The sequence below is a fragment of the Pezoporus occidentalis genome, unplaced genomic scaffold (assembly GCF_034315485.1).
Source record: "Pezoporus occidentalis ecotype Australia unplaced genomic scaffold, CSIRO_AGI_Poc_V1 ctg68, whole genome shotgun sequence".
Taxonomy (NCBI): domain Eukaryota; kingdom Metazoa; phylum Chordata; class Aves; order Psittaciformes; family Psittacidae; genus Pezoporus; species Pezoporus occidentalis.
The window spans coordinates 5,498,322-5,513,692 of record NW_026916030.1 but is presented as its reverse complement, the minus strand read 5'-3'; the positions used below and the strand labels follow the sequence as shown (position 1 = coordinate 5,513,692).

The 15,371-nt window shown below is 51.9% G+C and overlaps 1 protein-coding gene across 2 annotated transcripts; it reads right to left on the bottom strand.

Annotated features, from left to right (window-relative positions):
- Positions 1-1,324: 1,324 nt before the first annotated feature.
- PTGES (prostaglandin E synthase) lies at positions 1,325-7,676 on the bottom strand. 2 transcript variants are annotated; one of them, XM_062640992.1, is made up of 4 exons: positions 7,594-7,676; positions 7,038-7,216; positions 5,558-5,640; positions 1,325-2,981 (listed from the first exon to the last, which is right to left on the bottom strand). In XM_062640992.1, exons 2-4 carry the CDS (start codon positions 7,143-7,145, stop codon positions 2,732-2,734), a joined length of 441 nt encoding a protein of 146 aa, XP_062496976.1. In that variant the 5' UTR covers positions 7,146-7,216; positions 7,594-7,676; the 3' UTR covers positions 1,325-2,731. The 2 variants fall into 2 exon arrangements, with proteins under 2 accessions (XP_062496976.1, XP_062496977.1); XM_062640993.1 differs by lacking the exon at positions 7,594-7,676 and adding an exon at positions 7,465-7,482.
- Between the last annotated feature and the right edge of the window lie 7,695 nt (positions 7,677-15,371).

Genomic DNA, 15,371 nt, shown 5'->3' with positions numbered 1-15,371 from the left:
CGCTGCAAGGTTTATTTTTTTACATATTAAAAAAAAAAGAAGAAGAAAGCAGAGCTCTGCATGGAACCTCAGCATCAGCCCCAGGCACCAAACAGGCAGTTTAGAAGAGGCTGAAGTTGCTGGCAGCTTTGGGGGAGGTTCTGCAGCCCCATTTCTTCCTTTTCATGCCAGAAACTCCATCCCAGCTCCATCTCTAACCACAGCAACATGTATTGGAGAGAGTCCATCTTATAAACCACCGCCTTTCTTATTTGAAAGTAAAAAGCATGAGGGAAAGAAAAAACCTACCAAGTGGGGCCGTTTCACCCCTCTCAACCACCTAATGCAGACACCAAAGGGGCAGCACCTCCCCAGCACCAACAGTCTAAGAAAATAGGGGAAAACCAGGGAAACAAGGCATTGGCTTGCCAGCAACCGACCGGCAAAAAGAGGGGGCTGCTGAGCATGAAAACACACAGGCAGCTCCTTTGCAAGTCTCAAGCTCAGGAACGAGAGCAACCACATCTTACCTGGCCTTCTCCAGCCCTCCAGGATTTAAGCGCCAGCTTGGCTCCAAAGGCAAGAAGCACCCAGCTGAGTGCAGGTGGGATGTGAAGGAAGCTTGCTGGGACAAGGCATCTCATATCATTAAATGCTTTGGGGGAAGCTGGGATGGAGGAGATTTGGGTGAACACCAAGCTTTGTAGCAACTTGCTTGCTCTAGGAATGAAAACCAAACAAGGCTGCTTCATAAGCCTCCAGCTCTGCTGAATTTAAAGGATCAGCACAAATAATGCACACCTGGGAAAGAGCTTTCTCTGGGGGGCAGGTGGGCCCAGAGGAAAGGGAGGTCTCTTTAGAAGTCCCAGGGTACTCAAGGCTCTGCAATGGGATTTAGCAAAGCGCTTTGCAGCTGTGGAGCCATCCTGCTGGGCTGGACCCAGCTGTTACCCAGCTGCATCTGCTGCTCCCGAAGGAAGGATGTATCAGAGCACAGTGATTTGTTTTTATTGGGAATATTTGCTTCCTGCCACCAGGATGCAAGTGCAAGAGAAACGTACAGGGGGTTGAGACCTTGTGCACCCTGTGAGGCAGAAAAGGCTTGTTAAGAGGGGTACGTGTTACCCAGCATCTGCTGAGGCTGTGTAAATGAGACGTAGCCAAGAGCAAAGTCCTGCCCACATGGGGAGGGCTCTGTGTCCCCCATGGGGATCAAGAGTTACTGGTGCAGGAGGTGCTGCCCAAGAGCTCAGAGCATCAGGCTGAGCTGGTGTTTCACCCCTTGCTTTGTACATGCAGGCACTCAGTAAGAGCATCTCCATGGGGTTAAGTGAACAGCTTTAGGGCTCAGGATAGGTGGAAGGGCAATTTATTTTCTGCTCATTCTGGTTTCCCCCCCTGTGTTCTCAGTAAATCTCCACATTGCCCTCAGAGGCAGGAGGCACTGAACAGCAGAGGCTTCCTCCTGCCTTGCCCTCCATAGGGCAAGGTGGGCTGCCTTTGCCTGACCAGCAGCAGAGGAGCTCACGAGGGTTTCTCACCCTGCAATACCATGGTGCCAGCCTCTCCTCTCCAACATGAGAACTTTCAGGTAACACCACAGAGCAGAGGTACTCTCCCGCTGGGTGGTTCAAAGCCACTCTGCTCCTTTCCAGAGCTGCTTCCTGCAAACACCAGCTAATGCAGGCTGTGCACAGCGTGGCGGCAGTGGACAGCAGGAAACAGCTGAAAGAAAACACCCCCAAAGCGGTCACGGCACATTCCCCAAATAGCAGTGGCCATTCTGCGGCCAGAGAAAGGCTACGAACAGAGGGAGAGAAGTTCCCTCTGCTGCCCTGGGAGCGTTTTCAGGCATCAGAGGCATGTGAATGCGGATACTGCCCTTGGGAGAAAGCTCTGCCTGCGAACTGCAACCCCCCTGCTTGGTGTGAGCATCTCAGTCTTTCCCGAAGTCCCAGAGCTTTGTTTCTGGCTCTCTGTGGGGTGATTCCTGCCGGCTGCCCCAGGCACATCCTCCTGCATCTTGCCACGGTGAGACCGAGGTGGGAAAGCCACGGCTGGTGCTGGCTGGGAGCTGCTGAACACCGGCTGTGGGGTATCCTGGCTGGGACAGGCAGGCTCCTGCCTGCACTGAGGCTCCCTGGCAGGGGGCCGAGTCCTGTGGTGCGAGGCGAGGCAGGGCTGGGAGCACTGAATGCTTCGGTGGCTTCACGTCACCCCTGAGGTTTCAACTTCCATGTTACACTGCCTGGCAGGCACCTAACCCCTCTCCTACAGGATCCCCGTCCCCACAAACCTGCATGGATGGGCAGGAGGAAGGCGGCTGTTTTCTATCTCCCCTCTGCTGACCAAGAGGTTTCATGGGACCCTCATGATTTTCACTTCCTGATTGATGGGGTGTTCGTAATCAAGGGGAAAGGGCACATCTGCCCCTTCTTAGTTCTGAATGAGGTTGGGTCAGAAAACCTTCTTTCTGCCAATGAACTCCTTCCCCAAGGGGTAGTGCGGGTGCTTTCCCCTCCCACCCTTAGCAGGAGCAAGTGAAAGATGCCTCTGCATCCCCTTCCTGCTCCACTGGGAGAGGTGCCCCTTCTCTTTGGTGACTTCCCTGCCCAATTTCAACACCATGGGGACATACCATGTGCCCACACACACAGACACATGCACACTCACACACACACCACCCAGTCCAGCTGGGGAAACCAGCAAGAGTACAGAATAAAGGGGTCTGGATGGTTGGTCCCGCTGGGTGTTACCAGTATGGGGTGGTGGCAAGGAGGATCTGCAGAGCCATGGAGAAGCAGGGCAGTTGTGCCACCCCATAGGCCACAGAGCGTGTGGGGGCCTTCAGCTGCAGGAGGTAGGCGATGGTGTGGATGATGCGTCCCACACAGAAGATGAGGAAGTGGATCCTGGCCACCGCGGGAGTGGGATCCAGCAGGGAGTAGATGGCTCCAAGGAAGAGGAAGGGAAAGATGTTCTCCATGTCATTTTGGTGGGCCCTGAAAGGGGAGATAAAGTTATTCCTTCCCACCAGGCTTTCCTGCTATCTCCCCTTTACATAATAAGGGGTGGTTCCCCTACTGTGGTTTCTCCAGAGGAGGAGCTCACAGGATGGGAGGGGTCATAGCTTCATTCCTCTCCCTAAGTCCATTCAAAAGGGACTGAGGAAGAGCACCCTGAGCACTCCCTGCACTGTATCAGGAGCATCTCCTTAACTGGATCATAGCCAGGTTGGAGGGACCACAGTGGCCATGTGATAGCACATTGGTACTTGTGGGTCCAAACCCTGTGCTCCATCTGAACACACACCTGCCTGGGTGTCACAACATCAGGATCTGATCATTCATGTAGGTTGTGTTGCTTCTCCCCCAGGTACCATCCTTAAAAAACAGTCCATGAAGCAGCAGCCTGTCCTCATCCTCCCATCACCTCTGCCTCTCCCTCTTCCCTTGCAATGCAAGACCTGTTTTCTGCAGCACAGGGCCCCATGGAGGGGTCTTATAGGTCATGCTTTGGTTGATGGGGATGGATCTGGGCTGAAGAGTGACACAGTCACAAGGCACAGTTGCCTTTTCTCTGATATCTCTGAAGGCCTGAGAGGCAGAGATGAAGCCCTGATAAGAGCTGCCCTTGCTTCCCCATTCCTGTGCCCAGGCATGTTTTTGCGTGTCCACAAGGCCAAGATAAAATCATAAGCAATTTCTTCCCTGAAACAAAGGCCACGATGCCAAGGTGCTGCACAAGGTGAGAGGTGACCCAAAAGTTTTAGGGCACTCTGTCACAGCTCATTAGGGCAGACACAGCCTGGGATAGACCTGGCTGAAAACCGGCTTTGGAAAAGAGAGAGTTGTGTTTTAAGCCCCTTCTCCTGCCCCTGGTGTCAGATCTATGGAGCAGTTGTTCCTGTGTCCACAGTATGGATGAATTGGCCTAGAAAAGACACTAAAGTGAGTCCTGCTGTTGTAGCAGCCGTGACAGGAGGACTCGGTGCACATGGACTAATCAGAACCTGGACACGGAGGAGATGTATTCCCTGCCAAGTGGAGAGTGGAGGGGAGGAGCAGGAAGCCCTCTGCTTCTCTTGGCCAGACAGTCCCTGGGCAGAGCCAGCCCCTTCCCAGACACAAGGACAGGCTCTCCTGCTCACAACCCCATTCACTTCCCAGCCCAGGGTCCCGCTTGCCTTCCCAAGCCAGCATCACCTTTGTGGGTACCACCACAAACTGCTCCCTCAGCCCAGCCAGGACCATGGTGATGAGCACGATTTCCTTTGGTGTCAGCCATGCTGGGAGGGGGCAACTGATGGACACCCACTGCCCCGGCCAAACCAGCCCCAAGGGCTCCGAGGTTCAGCAGGGATGGGAGGACAAATGGAAGAACAGGGAGGAGAAAGGAGAGCAAAGAGCTCAGATGCAGCCAGGGGCCTCTCTGCGAGGCAAGGGGGAAACCTCCCTCCCGGCTGCCACTCACTCTCCCCTGCTCTGTCCCTGCCCAGCAGCCTGGCCATGGTTCTGCTCCCACACCAGTAATGCCTGAGGAGAAAATCCAGCATCACCCTTGTTCAGGGGAAACCCCTTGGGTTTAATCTGCATTCCCTGGGGCTGAGCACTTGAACTGTGCAGTCAGATCCCAGACTGCTCCAGGTCTTTGCTGCAGCTCTGGTTATTTATTTTTTTATGGAAGTTTGTCTTTTTCTGACTAATCAAAAGGGGACCGTTGTTATTATTATTATTATTATTATTATTATTACCACCATTATTTTCTTTTTCCTAGCTAGGAAGCAGCTTGTTTGCCGTCCTCCTTCCTCTGGAAGCCTGGGGATTAGGGGGCACTTGGATGTTCTTAAAGCAAATCTTGCAGGTGGTGAGAGGTGAGTGGTGCAGTCCCCAACCCGGAGCAGAGGTGGCAGCCAAGGGCTAAGTGATGGCAGGACACAGCTGCAGCCCCTTTCCTGCGGGTCACCTGAGATCCAGCCCAACATTTGGGGTACCTCCTTCTGGGTAAGGGGGATGGCAAACCAAAGCCTGGGGCTTTATGACCCCATGGTTTTCCTCTGAGGAAGTGAAAGGCCTCACAAAAGAGGGGGAAGATTCAGAGCTTGCCCAGTTAGGGAGGAGAGCTTACTACAATCATTCCATACTCTTCCTAAATCCCCCCAAAAGGGCAGTCACATACAGCCTTGGGACCAGTCACACAGTTCCCTTTCCAAGGTGTGCGGGGATCTGGGGGGTTTGAGGTCCTGTTGGAGCAAGACAGAAGGAGCTTTTGGGCGTGGGTACTGGAAAAGACCTCGGGCTTGCAGGACTTTGAGCATCTAGGAATGAACTTGTGTCAGAATCGCCTGTTGAACCCAAACCTGGCTCCTTCCATGCGTCCTTGCTCCCAGTGCACACCATGCTCCCATTAAAGATTAAACTGCTCTAATGTGCAGGGTCCTAGGGCTGAGCTCCAGGCATCCAACTCATCGAGGTAATGACTTAATTAATGAGCCTGTTAGCTTCCCACTGCTGCTCTGCCAGCAGCTGCCAGGGGTGTCCCTGCGGCACAGGGAATGCCAGCACTGCCGAGGACTCACCTGCGGCACCGCTCCACGTCGGGGTCCTCACGGTAGTACTGCAGCCCCCCATTGCGCAGCGCATCCTCCGGGTTAGCAAATGCCTGCAAGAGAGAGTCCCCATTATATATACTTTAACAAGAGAGAGTCCCCATTATATATACTTTAATATTTCCACAGGTGGAACTTCACACGTAGAAGCTTCACCCCTCATCTTTAAGACCTGTGGGGATTTCTTCCTGCAGCAGTTTTTTACCAGCCTTCTCAGACATAAGAGCAGCTGCACTTCCATGTGCACAGACCTGGGGGTTAAGCCCTGAACATCCCAAAGGGTTTTCCTTATCCTCTGGAAAAGGCAACTGTGCCCACCAAGCAGGTCCCAAAGTGGGGGCTTCAAGGGAGCTTTGGCTTCATCCCGGTCGTCTTCTCCCCATTAAGCCCAGAGGCTTTGCCAACTGCTGGCACAGTGTGCAGACACTGACTGCAGCACCCAAAGCATCACCAGGACTGACAGAATAGTTCACCCTACCAAGAAAGAACATTCCCTGGCTGACTCTTTGGCAGTGATACCGCGACTGAAACAGGCCCCAGGGAAAGTGGATCCTACGCTAATGAAGTTACAAACAAAAATGACTTATACGAGCTCCCCACCTATGCTCAGAAGCTGTTCTTCAAGGACCTAGTTACAAAGACAGCTTCACTTTGCAGCTTGGGAAGGACCCTGGTGCTTTCTTTAATCATGTTACAAACCCAGACTGTCCCGGGGCTGCATCAGTTAGAAACACAAGGGGAGAACCTAAACCCTCAGTTACAGTGATGCTACTGCACAGGGATATCTCTTTGTATTTTATCTAACAACAGAATCCTCTCCTTCCTGCTCTACCAATGCAGTCACAAACTCCTCAAATGCTTTAAAACAGATTTTACAGACAAGTTCAATTTGGGTGCAGGTAATAAAAACCCCAGTTAACGCTGTAACCTGACAGCAGCTACAGCTCCCATTCCTCCCTGTATTTTCCCCTGTGTCCAAGAACCATTTCCTTCAGCTATTGTTTTTATTCCCCACGACTTTCTGCTCTCCTGGAGCATTCACACAGCCTCCAAAAGCTCAAAAGCTTTCTGCTACATTGCATGATTTCTTCTTCAACCTTTTCTTCCCCTCTCTTTTCTTCCAGACATGGCAACTGAACTGTAAGCAGTGTCTGCAGAAGCAGCTCACCTGCATGGCACTTTATAGCTGAAGTTATTATTTAGATTGGGATTCAGAAATTATAAACATCAAGCTCCAGATGGTAGAAGCAAACAATGAAGAGCCAAAAAGAAGCAAGATATTTATCTGCTGCGGCTATGAAACATGGTTTGCTTTCAATTTAAGTCAAAGAAAACTCAGCTTGCTTCAGGAAAACTGTGTCGGCCTTTGCAGGAATAGAAGAAGAAAGAAAAGCTACAGAAACCCAAGGAAAAAGAAAGAGGGAAGAAGTAAAAGGAACCTGGATCTTACCTTCTTTCTGAGCCTCACTTGTCCCGTGATGATGGCAACGACGTACATTTTTAAGATCAGGATCGTGCTGTAGAAGGTAAAGGACACGAACACTTTGTTTTCCATCATTCTGGAAATGCCGCTCGCTCGCCTGCAGCACTCACAGCTGGTGGGGATCTCGCTTGGGCTGTGGGAGGGCTCTGCGGGAGAGGGGGCAGGAACAACCGCATTTAACACAAGTCACCACCGCTCCTTCGGCTGAAGCCCACAGCCCCTGCACACCCCTCCCGGCTGATGTGGCAGAGCTGCGTCTGCTCCTCGCACCCTGCTGCAACCAGATCCGCAGGGATGTGATGCCCCAAGCCGGGATACAGCCCCCTCCACTGTGTGGGCCACAGCTTGAGCTCTTGGCTCCCTAAACCGGCCCACCACGATCCCCCTGTTCCACCTCCCCTCCTGTTTGTGTGCAGTGGGACGGAGCTGCGCAGAGCATCACCCAGCCAGGCACTGCTCACCCTCGACACGAGCTGATCAGACCTGGGAAGAAGGAGGAGTCATGAAGAAGGTAGGCACCTACCTCAGCCACATCCAGCCCTGCGCTCCCTCTGTCCCTGATCCTACAGCCCACCCATCAGTGACAGCACTCCCAGTACTCCCCAGTCCCGCCCAGAGCAAGCTGAGCGCTCCCTTGGCAGCCAGCCCTCCCCTACACAGCCACCTGCAAGAGGGATGGGGCACAGAGGACAGCGCCATCACTTGTCCCACCAGTGCCCATCACCGTAGGGCCTGGGCTGCCCCTGCACCCCCCCGGCTGGGAGTGACCAGCTGGAAGCACAACCATACAGGTCCACAAAGCCCCAGACCTTCGACCAGCAGCCTCTCCAGCCCCAAACACTGCTGAGGAAAGAGTGGGATGTAAACCCCTGCAAGCCCCCCGCTCTTCCAATGCAAACCTTTAACTCTTTCTTCCCCAGCCCTTTTTTAATGTCTTAACTGCCACGGAGCAAAACCAATCCTGACCTTTCCAAGAAGGACCAGGATAACCCAAGAGGAGCATCGCACTCAGCCCAGGATGAGCCCCGGTCCTGTCATTACAGACCCTGTTGCACAAGAACAGGTTTGTCCTCAGCAATGGGGTGCTGGTGGCACCCACTCCCCAGGGAGAACAGGCTACAGGAGCCTTTGTCCCGAGGCGTTGGTGTGAACTTAAGGCAGCCCCATGCTCTGGGCACAGCAGCCCTTAGCTCGGGTGATCCAGGAGGAAGGTTGATGCGAGCACAGGTAGGGTTATTTAGGCAGATCCGGAAGGATACCTGCTCCTGCTCAGGGAGCAGCTGAGGATGGAACCAGTCACCTCCCTATCTGGTCAGGGTTATCTCACCAACCCTGACCAGTGGCCAATGGATGCCACAGGCCAGTCCCTGCCTCTCTCTCCTTTCCATTTACCTCTGAATCTCTTTTGCCACAGCTGCTCTGGCCTGATGCTGCAAACCCAAAGCTTATTGTAATGCACTGCCTCAGCCTTATGACACTGAGTGTGCAGAGAGCCTCTGAAAACCCCAAACACTGGGTTTCAAGTGAGAGGTACTTGCAGCTGGTCACCACCACCCTGCAGAACAAGTCCTGGCATAGCTCAGCTGTGAATGTCTCCACTGAGCTGCTTCCCCAGGGGTGGAATGGGGACACCAGGAACACAGCAGCCATATGGGTTCAAACACCATGGTAAGAGCTGGAGTGCTCACCCTGGACCCCAGCCGTGTGCTGCCACCAACCCCACACACATCTCCCTGGAGTTCAGCATGATTTTATAAACATAATGCTAAGAATAAGCTAAAAATAATGCTAAGAATAAGCATAATGCTAAGAATATGCAGTCAATGGCAAAGTCACATCCCAAACACTGCTCCCTCTTCCATCTCCCCTCTCCATTGCTGATAGGGAGCAAACCCATAGCAGAGAATCCCGGGGGGTGATGCAAGGGCCTGACCAGCCCTGCAGCAGGGATGAGACTTTCTGCAGCAGCCCCTTCCCCAGCTCTCCTGGATGCCTGGAGCCAGGGCAGGCAGCCAGACCCTTCATCACCCCTCCACGGAGCCGTTCCAGTTGTTACCGGCTGAGGATCCAGCCCATGGGCACTTCACCAGCGAGACCTTTTTCCTTCGTGTACCTTCTTCCCCTCCGGAGGCAGGCAGCATGTCTCGCTGAGCAGCAGGAATATGCACAAGCTCAGTACCACCTGCGGACAAGCCAGGACAAATCCTGCTGGCCAGACAGACTTTCATTATCCAAACACTGTCAGGAAGCCCTGGACACTTTCCACCAGCAACCAGCACAGATTTAAATGGCAAGGAGTGATCAAGAAGCACAGTTTGTTTAGGCATGAGCCCACGGGGTACATTAGGTATGGGTGTTGCATGTGCTGGGCAGGCTCTGTGGGGTATGAAACCCATGTGGTTATGCATTTCAGACCCTTCCATCATTACACAGAGCTGAACTCCAATGGGGAGGCCAGTGTCTGTCAGCAAAGAATCTACATGGATGGGGATGGGGGGTGGAAGCTGCTTGTAAAGGCAGGTATAATACTGCTAGGATCCCAGCTCCCGCTTGCTTTCTCAAGCTTAGGGGTCTCACGCTAGGTAGGACACATCCACAGTCACTTCCTGGCTTTCCTGCCCTAAGACAATGCAGCTGCCAGGAGCAAGTTCAACCATCCCATTAATTGAGTAGAAGCAGCCTGTTAATATTGTTTGATCCTCCTCCATGGATCACATCCTGCTGGGACAGAGCTGTTGCTTGAAGGAGACCGGGTCCTAAGGGCAATACACCTTTAAACTACAAGCCATATCCTAAGGCTTTTGGCACAGGAGGTCTCTACCCAGGACAAGACTCACCCAAACCCTACACTGCAAGCAAAAGCACTGCATTTTGGGGAGAAATGGTTAAGAATCAGGGGCAGATTTGAAAGATTTAGTCCCCAGGTTAGGCTGACCCCAGGAGCTGGGGGGGAGAGGATGGAGGGGTTTGCTGGAAAAGGAAGTGGGATGCAGCAGGCAGAAGGAATGAAAGGGAGATGCTCGAGAAAAGAACTTTTAAACAGAAGCCTCTAATAACAACCCTGCTTTGGAGAGATTATGGAATAAAAATCACTCTCCGTTCCCACACGGGTTGGTATTTATTTGACCAGCCGAACTGCACTGCAGTGTTATACCTACACGCTATTGCTATGCTGGGGAATTTCCTAGGGGCAGCTATACGAGAGGGTTGGTTGTGTAATAAATGTTTGCCAGTGGAGCACAGGCACGTATGCTAGGGTGGCACGGCCTGGGCTCCAACCTGATCTCAAAGGGCAGCACACGCTCTGGGCAATTACAGCTCCGAATTCCCAACATTTTCCCACGAGCAATTACATCCCACGGCACAGGCTGGGCAAAGAGCCGGAGGGGACCGCTCCAGCCTGGAGGAGCCAGGCAGGCGGGTGGCACTTCTCCAGCGTGCTCCCTACGTGCTGGTGAAGAAGGTACAGAACCCAGCTGGGATTTTGCCTGCCCGTGGCTCCAAGCAGTGCTGAGCCGTATTCCTGGCTTGCTCGGATGCTGCCGTGGGCGCTGGTGCCCTCCTTCCCAGCCATTTCTCCGCGCTGTTTCCAGCACAGAGCCTCAAAGCCTGCAGACGTGCCCTGCCCCAGTGATCACTTGCCCTGGGAAATCTAACTGCCCACGGGAGGTTGTGCTGCGTTGGCTCGTCAAGCACAGCCACGTTTTCAAGTAAAGGCATGAGCAGGTTAGCTATTTATTAAAGAGAAAGGTGCTCCACCTGCGTTCACTCCTTAGCCTGCAAGAAAAGTCACATCGCTGTGACGCACTTTCTGGCCCAGATGAATGAAATCCTGTTGCTTCACCTGCAGCTCCCCATCTCCTGAAACAAATGGGGTGCTTCAGCCTTTGGCAAACTCAGGCAGATTCTGTCTGGTTCGCATTTTAAAGTGACTGTGCTGGCTGGAGCTCTCTGAGAGGCCTCGGGCAGGAGGAATGTAGGATCAGGCTCTCCCAAATAGTCCTGCAGAAGACCAGATGCCTGCAGCAAGAGGAATCCAGCAGGAGAGGCCCCGGGGAAGGGGCAGGGGTGCAGTGGCTCTGGGTCTCAGGCAGAGAAGAGGAGCAGAGGAAGCTGCTGTTCCTCAGCCAGCCCCTGACAGGGATCAGGCCCAGGGCCAAGTGAGAGGCGGTGGCACATCCTCCTGCCTCCTCCCTCCAGCTCCATCCACCCTTCCTGCCTGCTCCCAGGACGCTGCCCTGCTCTCCGCCACGATCCTGCCCCAAGATATCATACCCCATACCCACCCTGGCTGCAGGGGACTCACCATGTCCCCTGCTGCTGTGAGAGCAAGGAGAAACTGCAAGAGAGGCCATCAGAGCATGTGGGAGGCAGACTATTTTCTCTTATTCTGAGCCTCACATGGATTCATGCCTGGGCTTTCTCTTAGAGGAAAGAATTCTTTGGCTACGCTGCTCTGTGCCTTCAGAGATGCAACCCTGCTGGGAGAGGGGCTGAGGGAAGTTATTTCTGCTCTCCCCTGCCTTCTCCTTCTGATCCAGCTGGCTTAAAGGGTGGTTTTAGGGCAAACCTGCACCTGTCAGTGGTGCCATGGGGCAAAGGTGGGACACAGCGGTCAGGGTTAGGGTGTGGGGGAAGCCAGCATCTCTCCCAGCCACAACACAGCAACTCGTGATGTCTTTCTCCTCCCAGGAACGAGATCCCTGTAAACAACAGGCAAAACCCACTTATGTTATTGCCCAAAAAGAGGGAGTTTCCCCTCCAGACTGGGAGAGAAGAGAAACAAGTCTTGCTGCCAAAAAATTCAGATTTGGAAAACATTTCCTAGGCTTCACGCATTTGGAAAACTACAAAGTAAATACAGATTCCCTGGTGGAATAGTCTTGAGCAAAAACAAAGGTAAAGGGTGCTGCATGGTCCTGCTGTGTTATGGAGAAATGGGAATCTGGGCACGTTTTACAGCATGAAGAGCACTGGCTCACTAACAAGGCTTGACGACAAAGCAGATGCGGTCCCAGATTTCAGCCTTATGGAGACCTGGCGTTCAACAGCAGATGAGCAGCTTCAAGGAGAAAAGTAGGAAACAAATCAAGATGGCCCATCTCTTTTTCAGTGCCTGACCAAGGGCTGTGATCTTCTGCTATGCAGATCCACAGGGCTCTGCTTGCAATGGGCTGTCCGGTTTAAGAACAGAGACTTCTTTAGCTCCTGGGCTGCTAACCCTGTCCTGAAACCTACGAAGACCAGCAAGCTTCAGAGCTCGCCCATTCTAAAGCCTTTTAAGTCCTGTGTTTAACTGAAAGGCTTCAAGTTGTCACAGAGACACAGAAACACAGGACAAGAAGGAATGGAAAGGTCAGTGCTTCAAGCACTGACCTTGACCCCAGAGGAGAGCGGCTACACCTTCCTGGTGAGACCAGCTCTAACGGAGAGCCTTTCTTCATGGCCTTGTCATAGAGCTTCACCCACCCCAAAGCTTTCCAAATCAAAGAGCTTATTTTTACCCCCCCCAGGTTCTCTGCATCCCCTCCATCATCCCTAGATTAAACAGCAGCATTTCCTCCCACCCTTCCTCATAGGTCATGATTTCTAAATCTCTTTATCACCCTGTTGATCTCCCAAACGCTCTCACTTCTCCAAGCAAGGCCCTCAGCAGGAGGGTGCCCGGGCTCCCTGGGGCGGCAGAACAGAGCCTCTGACTCAGGCAACAGTCAGAGCTTCTCGGCAGTTTCAGGTTTTTTGAGTCACTTGTCAGCCCACAGCTATGCTCCAGCTGCATGTTAAAACTTTCCCTTTCTTTTCCCTGCAAGGGCTGACGCACGTCACTTCTGTCGGGCTTGCTTCTGCATCTCGGGAGCCAGGAAGAAGGTGGTCCAGGTCTCAGCTCTGACATTTATCTATAAACACACCCCTCCCAATGCTAAAACACCCTCCCCATAATCAGTCTGGAAAGCAAGGAGTAATTTAGCTGCATTGTTTTACAGCTCCCATTGCCTGGAAGTCTTTTACTGTGCTGTGCTGTTGTCTCAGTTATCCTCTTGCCCACAGCGATGGGAGCACTCACAGAGCCTAAGCCAGGCTGCAGTCACATCCTGGGGCAGCGGAACTGGGGATAAGGAGAAGGGAATGAAGCTCACAGGCTCTTGCCTGGACATCAGAGCAGGGATTACATACCTTGTGCAATGCAACATCTACTGCACTTGAGACTTAAACCAGTGCATGGCTCCCAAACCCACAGTGAGCAAATGGAAAGGAATATAGGACCATGCAACCTCCCAGAGAGTGATCCCCTGACTTTATCAAGACCGGAATTTGGCTTGAATGATGCACGAAAGTAAAGGAACCTCTCCATGGTACTCTTGGGCTAACTACCCTCAGATTTCTTCCCTGCCTGAATGATCCATTAGCCGGACTCTAGGAACCTTTGATTGCTCTCCTGATTTTAGGGTATATCCTCATGTCCACGATGTGTGCCCAGAAATCCGCTCCACCCTGTGTTTATGCAACCCCCCTGAGGAGATATGTGCTCATTACAAATATTTATAAAGCAGCAGAATGCATCTCTCTAGCACACCACGTTTCTGTTAACAGTGCCACCAACTCAGCCAAAACTGAACAAGAAGTGGTCCCCCTTTAGCAGGAGAGAAGCTGGATCCAGGTGGAAAGGGCATAGGGAGAGGAGGCTGTGGGATGCTCTGGCCACATTAGCAGGGCTAGAGGTGTCCCACAAGGAGAGTTTGGGAACAAAAAGGTGTAGAGAGCTGTGCTGCACAGAACCACACTGGGGGATGTTTGTGTGTGTGTTTGCTGGTAGAAGCGAGCTGCTGCTCTTGCACAGGAGTAGGGATTCGGGCTGTACCAGCCATTGGGCACACTGTGGACTCAAGGTAGCACATGCCTCTGTGGTAGCTAGAAATGAACTGAGGTTTTCTGGCCTCATACACCCTGGTTCAGCTAGTCTTCAGAGCATGGAGATTAACTTAAGCTCTGAATCACAAGGTTTAATTCTCTTTCTTGCTAATTTGTTGTCATACATGACGGTAATGCTTGATTATTACATGCGTCAAGTCACTGTCCAAACTGTTAAATTACTTCCTGGGGCAACAAGCTCTGTAATGAAACACGATTTAAATTAAGATTATGATGATAATAATAATAATAATAACAATAACCTTTTTATGGGATCTCCTTCTCCTCTTGTTCATGTCACAGTGAGACATGCAGGGGTGTAGGAAGAACAGTTCTTGCTCAGCTTTGACTAGCATATTCCTCCTTCAATACAAGCCTGTAAAATCACCTCTTACTCAGCTTTACCACAGTCCCCTTTGCTTTCATCTCTCTTCAAAGGAGATTCCTCCATGCTTTTGATTATCCCAGTCATACTTCCTTATTTCCCTCCAACACTGAAGCGAGCAGATGACCAGCACATGACTGCCAACTCCTTTCACCCCTTGCACTCCAAATGTCCTTCAGCTTCCTAATCGTTCATTTTCCTTTTAAATGCCACAGGTCCTCACTGAGGGGTCCAGGATGACTCCACACTGAGTTATTTAGTCCTCTGGAGGGGCTACTCCCAAACTGAAGGAATTCCAGCTATGTTCTTACAGAAGACAGCCCTGGGACATGCACACTCCGCAGCTATCCAGGATAGATCTGGCTTGCTCATCTCTGTTCCTTCGGGGCCTTTCTGTATCCTCTCGCACAGTCTCCTCTCTGGCTGTGCTATTAGCATGGACTTCACATTGTTCTTTGTAGAGCACGTTTATTCTCCTGTTTTCAAGTCCTTCCAGCTCACTGTTGGCCACAGGGTTTCCAGCTCTCAAAAACACATTTTAACAATAGAAACTGAAATCTTGCATGCAATCCTTTATTTTAGCAAGACACATTTTTCTTCCTCTTAGATAACATACCTCCTGAAAAAAAAGAACCTAAAGTTTTCAGATCCCTTCCAGACCTTCTGTACTTATTTAACGTTGATGAATCTATACGGGAATGATGCTTTCCAGGTTGTTCAGAATAAGACGCAAGGCATAAATTAAGGGGTTCTCATAGGGCACTTCAGCTGGACACTGCAGAAGTGAAAGAATTAAATATCTCTCAGCTGCTCCTGCTTAAACAGAGGGAGACGTTTCTGAACACTGAGACCTAGTGACAACTGTTCATTGATCTGTTTTCCATGTGACACTTGTCTCTCTGCAGGAAGACACAGACATGCCTCCTCCAGTGCACAGTGGCTGAACAAGCCAGAGCAAGGGGACTGGGAAGGCCACTCCATGTGCTTGGTGATGCTCACCACGAAGG

Excerpts from the sequence above, each read along its gene's own strand:
- PTGES (XM_062640992.1), bottom strand. The coding sequence starts at position 7,145 with ATGATGGAAAACAAAGTGTTCGTGTCCTTTACCTTCTACAGCACGATC. Across the intron at positions 5,641-7,037 it reads AAGTGAGGCTCAGAAAGAAG|GCATTTGCTAACCCGGAGGA; the intron begins GTAAGATCCAGG and ends TCTCTCTTGCAG. Across the intron at positions 2,982-5,557 it reads GACGTGGAGCGGTGCCGCAG|GGCCCACCAAAATGACATGG; the intron begins GTGAGTCCTCGG and ends CTCCCCTTTCAG.